General features: G+C 29.9%; 1 protein-coding gene across 1 annotated transcript; it reads right to left on the bottom strand.

The window, feature by feature from the left end:
* Positions 1–2992: 2992 nt before the first annotated feature.
* LOC124835363 (putative glucan 1,3-beta-glucosidase A) lies at positions 2993–7112 on the bottom strand. The gene is made up of 8 exons (XM_047310276.2): positions 6904–7112; positions 6682–6801; positions 6401–6586; positions 5975–6133; positions 4694–4863; positions 4291–4446; positions 3848–4200; positions 2993–3359 (listed from the first exon to the last, which is right to left on the bottom strand). Exons 1-8 carry the CDS (start codon positions 7090–7092, stop codon positions 3175–3177), a joined length of 1518 nt encoding a protein of 505 aa, XP_047166232.1. The 5' UTR covers positions 7093–7112; the 3' UTR covers positions 2993–3174.
* Between the last annotated feature and the right edge of the window lie 1650 nt (positions 7113–8762).

Here is an 8762-nt window from a genome sequence, read left to right as displayed (position 1 = left end):
TTCTATCTTTCATTCTTTCATTGTTTTAAATCTAGTTTCACCATGTCTATGGTGAACTAAACCTACATTGTTGTTGGGGAACCGATGTAATTCTTTGAAACTCTCATGTATTGAATTGGTTATATATTTTATATGCTTTACTTCATTAATTGTTAGGGTTTTTCTTCTATACTCTATGCATGCTTTGTTTAACTCATTCAATTGCATGATCATTAATGTTATTTATATGGACATTTTAATAAATTAGTTTTAACGGAATTTTAAGTTCAGACCTTATGGTAAGATGTGAGACGATTGAAGAGTCTTGATGTATATTCCTGATCGCTAAAACACAGGGGCAGATTCACCTGTAAATGACTATTGCTCAAATTAGTAAGAGAATTTGGATCTTTTTTAATAAAAGAGAGTGTGTATTTCCTAGTGAAATACTATGTGTATTTATAGGATTTTTTAGCTTTGTGACTCATGTGATAAAACTGGTAATATAATGAGGATATCAAATAATATCGACAAATATAATGACTTACTGTATATATAATAATTAGTGAGATAATAACGATAAGGTGACACATGACTTGATTTACCAAATATTCTATAAATATATAGTATTAAGGAATATAACAATCTAATCGAACTACTAATATTTGACACATATACGGTTAATATATGAATATTTGTGCCAACAAATATATCTCAGAATATCTTATAACAACTTTAGGTTAGCAAAGTTGGCTGGACCTTGTTGGATCATATGTCTTAGCATATTTTTTAGGTTGAGTATGTACATATGTCTCCCAAACTCAAAAGTTTGACTAGAAAAGAAAGGATATTCATCTTTGACCATTTGGTCGAGTTGTAGTATTGGCTTCAAGGTTTACAGGTGGATTTGCCATCTTACCAGGCTGTAAGTGGTCATCTTTGACCATGTTGAGTGTATTGTTAACTCAGGTCGTTCTTGACCAATGAAACTAGCTTGAGTATGCTTTGTTGCATGAGTATTGTCAACTAAGACAATATTTGTTTGGTGTTGTTGACTTAGGTAGGCTTTACTAGTGTTGCTGACTTAGGCTGACATTAATGCTCTCGTCTTACCAATGTGGTGATAACTTTATAGGTAATTATAGGGAATTCATGAAGGATTTTTTTGAAACGTTTTGTTGATTTCCTTGCACTAAGAAGTGTTTGATCACATTAAATGCATCAAGTGGTGGTTGATGCGGCTGCATCTAAGTTGGTCGAGCTTGGAAGGTGAAACGCCAAGGGCTGTGATGTCCTTTGGAGGGAAGTGACAGGGTTATATCTAAGCAGCCGAGTTTGGAAGACAAAACGCCAAGGGTTGTGATGGAGGGAAATGATGTTTGATAAGTCGTCATTTCATTTCAAGTTCTTTGCTTTTAGGCTCTACTCCTTTGCGTTCCTACTTCACATTTGGCATTTCCATCCTTGAGTGTCAATCGTCTTCTTCATTCATGATTTTGGTTTCTACAGGTCCTTCTCCTTCTTTCCCATTCTTCGATCCATCTTCGTGTTTGTAGGTATGTCTTCTTCTTCTACTTTTAATGTCAACTATGGTCATTGTCGTTCATTAATGGAAAGGGAGATTACCCTTATGTGTAAGGGTTCTTTTCATTTTCCTAACGAGATGGTTTCTTCACTAGAACCTCTCATCATCACTTGTCCATTGTGGCTTACTTTTGGGTTACTTTTGTGGCTTCCAAGAAAAAGAAGCAAAAGAAGGTGGTCCAGCCACCTACATCGGCGGTCAAAAGGCATGATCAATTTCCTCCTATTAGTGACTCTAGGTATATTTGGACCTAAGACGATGTGACCTTTTATGCATCTGAGTTCATGTTTGAGGTGAAGAAACACATATGGTTTCATACCATTCTTTAGTAGGTTAGAGGGTTGTTGAGGACAAGAAGCACAACCACCTCCCTCTTTAGTTGTTGAAAAGTGGTTTTGCCTTTTGCGCTAGGCATGGAAAGAAATGAGATAGTGAGACTAACTTCTCATTCAAACTCTAGACCTCCTTTAGGTTGGTCAAGTTTCTCATGCCAAGTATGGCCTCACACTTGTCCAGGTTAACTTCTATCCTACGCTAGGTTATCATGTAATTTATATGGTTTTTAAGGCTTTGTGACTCATGTGATAAAACTCGTAATATCAATAAGTTATCAAGTAATATTGAAAAATACAATGACTTACCATTTATATGATAATTAACGAGATAATATGGATAATGTGACACCTTATTTGATTTACCAAATATTCTGTAAATATATGCTACTAAGAAATATTACAATGTAGTTAAACTACCGAGATTTCTTCATATATTGTTAATATATAAATATTTGCATTAATAAATATATCTTAGAATATTCTTTAACCACTTTATGTTAGCAAAGCTTGCTGGGTCTTATTGGATCGTATGTTTTAACATATTCGTTGGGTCGGATATGCATATAATATATGAAAATTATATTACAATTTATTGTAAAGTTTTTGTTTTATATATAAAAATTATATTACAATTGTATAATTTTTGTTTATAAATTATATTATAATTCAAACTTTTCATGTGTTGTTTATTAAAATTATATCTTTATATAATTTTAATGAAGTATAGACACGAAATAAATTTAAGTTTAATTTAAGGATGAATAATAATTTTTAAAAATATTTTAAAAATGAAATATATTTAATAAAAAGAATAGCATAACATTAGGATGAAAGAATGATTTATGCTTTAAAACATTGTTTTTGGTGGACAATTTTGCTTTGCAAAATTATTTTTTTTAAGTTGCAACTTATTTGAGAAGAAATTATTTTGAATAGCTTTCTCTCCTAATCATATTTTTACTTTCTTATATTTTGAAAAGGCTAATAAATACATGAAAAATTACTAATAAGTCATTAGTTTAAGTGGTAATAGATTCAACTCTCTTAATATAAATATGTATTGGTGAGAAAATTCTTCTAGATGAAACATACGTAAAATTAAAAAACAATCATTATTTATCCTTAAAAGAAAAGTTGTAACAAACAAACAAACCCACTTTAAATAAGCACGTAATTCGAAGAAAATGATTTGAGTGTGGTATTTCTCAAAAAGTGATATAGGAAAAGTGAGACCAACTTGTGATCCATAAAGGTTTGATCACTTGTATTTAGTTTCTATACTTTGATATAACCGTTGTTGATCATCCACTCCAAACTCCAATGGTTGTTAACATTTTTGAAACCCCAATAGGCCCACCCAAATGTGGCTAGACGCCCATAAACGTCTAATTGAGCTCTGGCAAATCTTTCATAATCTTCTTTTGAAGCTCCATTGACTTTCCATTCAGCAACCCATTCACCTTCAATTTACAATAATAATATATATTTAGCCACTTTGAATCTATTAAAATAACAAAAAAAATTGACTAAGTCTACATGTTATTTTTAACTTTTATTACAAAATTTGAAATGAGTGTAGATTGTGTTTACTTACCATATACATTAAAATAGCTTTCCTATAAAAGAGTAATGTTGAAATTTGAACTGTCTATTGAGTATTTAGCGTTATTCTTTTTTTTGTCGAATTTTTAAAATATATAAATGAACACTCATTTTTATATTTTAAAATATGTCAAAAACTTCTTTTATACCAAAATTAGTGTATTTTAAAGGTTCAAGAAAAGGACAATTCCAAAAGCTTAATAAATGTGAACTTGTATTACTATAAAATATGGACTTAGATTCTTTATTAATTTTGTGGTTAAAACTTTTTTAATATATCAAACAATATAGTGTGAAAGGTTTTACGTAAGGAAAACATGAGAGAAGCTGAAGTAGTAATTCATACCAACAAAAGTAAGAGGGCCTTTTGAGGTTGTAACATACGAGAGCTCTGATGAGCGATTGTTGTAGATGAAATCAATGTTCTGTTTAACAGTCATGCCATTGAATAGATCTTGGAAGAGGTTGTAGTAGTGAACATCAATCACAGATAGCTCGAAACCTTTTGCAAGAGGGAAGAATTCTCTGGGATCCGCAGGTCCAATCCTATTTGATAACACAACATAAGCTGTGGAAGAGTGCTTGCGCACTGCTTCATAACCAGCCTTATAGTACTTGTTCAAGGTCTCTACTGTCACACCAGGAGACAAAGGCTCATTTATCAGCTCAATTGCATAAAGGCTTTGGCTTTTTGCATACCTGAAATTCAACCAATATATATGGATCTCACTATACTTCTTGCATGCAAAATTGGAAGTAGAATGTCACAATCAGAACACAATTGATAACCTTGCGGTGAGAAAGTCTATCACACCAACTGTTTGTTGAATTGTTTCATCAGTTTTTCCCCATTCTAGTGAACCATCTCTTGAACTACTGTGCTCAAAACCATTTTGGGAACCCGGTGCAGCATGAAGATCAAGGATGATTTTCAATCCATATTTCCTGCAGTTAGTTCAATATTATTCTTTGCGTATAGTTATCATCAACTATACTCATATAAGAGTTTGTATATTCAAAAGCTAATATTTAGAAAATATATTTAGTTTGAAAAGTTTAAAAAAGAAAGTGAATGAAGTTATGAGTTCAATTATTTTCAATAATAAAATACTAAAATCTAATATTTCTCAATAAATAAATAAAAAAAACTATAATCATATAAGAAGAAAGTTGATTTAGTTTATGGACTTACTCTGACCACAAAAAGGCATTGTCTAGTGCTTGCAAGGAACCTCCAACATATGGTTGTGGTGGGTTTGGATCCCTTGCTATCCACCAACCAATTGGAATTCTAACAGCAGTAAGTAAATTACTGGCTATGTACTTGAAATCATCTTCCACAATAAAAGTGTTCCAGTGTTCCTGTGGAATCACACAAACCGTCAACTATTCAGCAACAACTTGCGAAACTTACATTTTCAACACTCTAAATCAATAATCAATAAGTAGTAATGGATGACAGTTGTATAGAACTTTGCAACTAAAAGTCAGCCATCATTCTTGAATCACAAAGGGTTTTCAATTGGCCCATTCTTTATGCGTGCATAAATGTAAGAAACAACCGAAGATGTTAATGATAATAATAGTAAGGCAGGAAACATAAATAGTAGAAACAACTGGAAAAGTTAATAATAATAATAATAATAATAATAATAATAATAATAATAATAATAATAATAATAAAAATAATAATAATTCATTAAACATAAATTTAAGAAAAAACTGGTATTATTTTTTGCAAAAACTTTGATTTAGGGGAGGACTTTTAATTTCTAAACTTTTGAAATTGAGGTGGTAGTTCATTCTTTTGACCCATTACTCTCCTATATCTTAAGGATATTAGTGTAATTTGAAAATAAAATTATTAAAATGGATCACGTTTTAAAAATGTTATGAAGGTTGGTAATATGATACGATTTTATATGATTGATATAAATAAATAATATTAATAAATAATTTATCAATTTGAACAATTTATTAACTATTTGATTTTTAAAATTTAATTATACTTAATATAAATAAATAATATTAATGGTCCATTTATTAATTTGAACACTTTATTAATTATTTTGATTTTCAATATTTTATTAAAATTAATATAAATAAATAAAATTAATGATTAATTTATCAATTGGAATATTTCAAGATGACTTTGTATTTTAATATTTATTTTGTGAATACGTTAAATTTCAATTATAATTAATTAGATTAGATTGATAAAAAATAAGTCTTGCAACCTAAGACACTAATTTTCAACTAGAGAAAGGTTCTTTGAGCCATTTGAGAATCATATGACACTAACGTAAGGTATAATAGTTTTAAAAAAGTGAAGAAAAAAAAAATGTTTGATACTATTTGTTAATCATTTTACATGTATATACAGTCATATAAAAAATTAAACTTTTGTAGTAAAAAGAGAGAAAATAAAAAGTAATAAAAGATAAGATGGAAATTATTGTAAAAATATTGTTACCTTCATAACTTGGGAAGCTTTGGCGGGACCATAGCCATTTGTGACTTGGAATTCTCCTTGCATCCTTCCAGCAATTGTCATTACAAAAACAGATGGATCATCGTCTCCCCAACCGTTGACCTTTGATGCATCAGCAGTCACCACATCCTCTGTCTTTGCCTGCAACCACCACATAACATTAACGGTCCATATGCATAGATTATTACACACTTTCAATTATAAAATGGTCGGATACCATAGTTTGTATACTTATTTTATGTGAGTACAAACTGAGAGATTAATAAACTTCTAAACCCAATAAGTGTTTGTGACAACAGTTTCTATCTTTACATTGTGGCACTATCATTTTATTTCCTTATAATTTCACCTTCTTCCACCAAAAGAAAAGCAGAAAAAACAAAGAAACAGTTCAAGAGGAACAATCACCTGCAGGAAGTGTCCATTGGAAGCTCTGATTCTAACACGGGTCGAATTACCACTTTCCTTTACAACATTAAACGTCGAAGAATTAGTAGAGATATTGGAAACAGCAACGACTTTAACCCCATCTAACCCCACAAACTGTTTATTGAACACCCTGAATCTGAAAGTGTTCTCGTCTAGCCTCCACAACTGCAACACGATACAACATCATGACCAAAATGTAACATGAAATCACTTTTTTATCGCAATTGGATTATAATCATTTCATGAATATGCTCACTCACTGAGAATGTTTCCCAACCGGAAGCAGCAGAACGGTTTGCAACTATGATGGTTCCTCCTCCAGACTCAGCACAAAGATATTTGCCTGTTGTCACAGACTTGAACTGAAGACCAGTTCCATCCTACACAAATTGAGAGAAAGAATTGATTTTGCATGAAATAAGACGGCTATAATAAGTCTAACAAATATGATAATTGTGACAACTGTTTATGTATTTACAGACCAAGAAGTCTTTATTTGGAATGCCATCGAAGAGAGAAGGTTTGATCCAACCTTCAGTCACCAACCACCCGCCTAGATTAACTGCTTTCACTCGAAACTGGGCAGTTGGTCTTCCATGGGATAAGGAAACAACGGTGAACAAGGTGAGCAAGTGAAGAATCCATGTTCCGAGGTTGACGCAGCTCCTCATGATTAGATGTATCAGTGATATTTGTTTCTCTAACTTCAAATCAAGAATTATATATACACTTATAAAGTTAGGATTTTAATGTTAAAAAATAGACTTTTGTTTAACCAAATTTAAGAAAATCGACTTATTATAAAAAGTTTCGAACTATATATATATATATATATATATATATATATATATATATATATATATATATATATATATATATATATATAAGATAAGATAAGACTTTAATAATTGATAATAATTCAATAACAAATAAAATAATAAATTCAATAAAAAATATAATAAGAAATTAATTTTAAATGTAATTTAATTTTATAAAATTAGTTTACAAAATAAAATTTACGTATGATAAATATTTTTAACATGTTTTTTATATCAAAGAAATAAATAGTTAAAAATTATATTTAATAGTCTCTCTGTCCTTTAGACATCAAGATAAAAAATAATCTAAATATACTTTAATCCTTTGCAATTATATAAATTTTGATAAAATATTAATAAAAGTTTTAAATTTCAATTGAGAATATTTTAAATAAAGTGATTGATTATAGCCATGTTAAAAAAAACTTACATAACTTAAATTCTATAGCAACCAAAATTCACAATAAAAATACACTTTGATATTGTATTAAATTATAATTTTAAATTTTAACTCGTTTCTAGAAATTATAACCTGAAAATTATCTCAGTCCATTGTGAGGTCGCACAGAGTCTCACCAATCAGAGTTTGCGTCGCCTCTAAAGTCGAAAGAGAAGTCTGACGAATGATAGTTTCGTGGCCGCTAAAGTCGAAATAGAAGTCTGACGAATGACAGTTTGCGTCGATGACGTTGAATAATACCGAAAATAATAGTTGAAACTCCACTACCGCATTCCTTTTGCTTCCACATTTGGCTTTACTTTTTATTGACTGATGGTTTCAGTTGACTTTTATTTTCTCGTATTTAGGCAACTTAAGAAAGCTAACTTTAACTTACCAAACGTCCATAAACTGATTAGTAATGGATAACTTCTAACTCAAATTACTAGATAGTTGATATAAACTTATAACATAAAAGGATAATAAAACAAAAAATTAAATAAGTTTAAATCTAACGTTGCACTTTAACTGTTACATTATCAATAATCATGCAATTTAACCACACCGAAATAGTTAGCATAAGATTAATTTATATTTATCCTATAAAGTAAAGTTTTTCAAAATAAAAGATAAACAAAATAATTGAGAAGAATATAACTATTTTACCTAATCCATATTCAAAATTATCTATTCTTTATTAATTTGTCTCAATTGAAACTTACAAGATTATTTATTCTTGTGTAAAAATAAAGCTAAACTATGTTGAAAAGATTTAAGAACATAATCAATCAAATTCATCATTTATATCAAAAACATGAAATTACAATATACTGACATCATATCACTACTTCATGAAGACTTGCGCATTAAATCGGACATCAAAGATTCTTTACTATGAACATTTAGAAGATTTTGTCAATTACCACCTCAGACTCTGCCCTTCCTAAAAATATATTTAGACTTAAGTCCTCTTCACATGACAGGATTTATGCATTACCGTATGTCAAAATGGTTCTCTTTCACACCAAATCTCATTATCGAGACTTCTATTGACTCTCACCACCAAAATATCTTCTTGTATGCG

This window comes from Vigna umbellata, chromosome 1 (assembly GCF_029865625.1).
Source record: "Vigna umbellata cultivar VRB3 chromosome 1, Vumbellata_1.0, whole genome shotgun sequence".
NCBI classification, from domain to species: Eukaryota; Viridiplantae; Streptophyta; class Magnoliopsida; order Fabales; family Fabaceae; genus Vigna; species Vigna umbellata.
Note: the sequence above shows the minus strand (reverse complement) of the source record. Positions and strands in the feature narration are given on the sequence as shown.

Bases quoted from the DNA above. Each gene is read 5' to 3' on its own strand.
- LOC124835363 (XM_047310276.2), bottom strand. From the start codon at position 7,092: ATGAGGAGCTGCGTCAACCTCGGAACATGGATTCTTCACTTGCTCACC. The intron at 6,587-6,681 runs GTGAGTGAGCAT...ATCGTGTTGCAG, and splicing joins CCGGTTGGGAAACATTCTCA to TTGTGGAGGCTAGACGAGAA. The intron at 3,360-3,847 runs GTATGAATTACT...TGTAAATTGAAG, and splicing joins AGGCCCTCTTACTTTTGTTG to GTGAATGGGTTGCTGAATGG.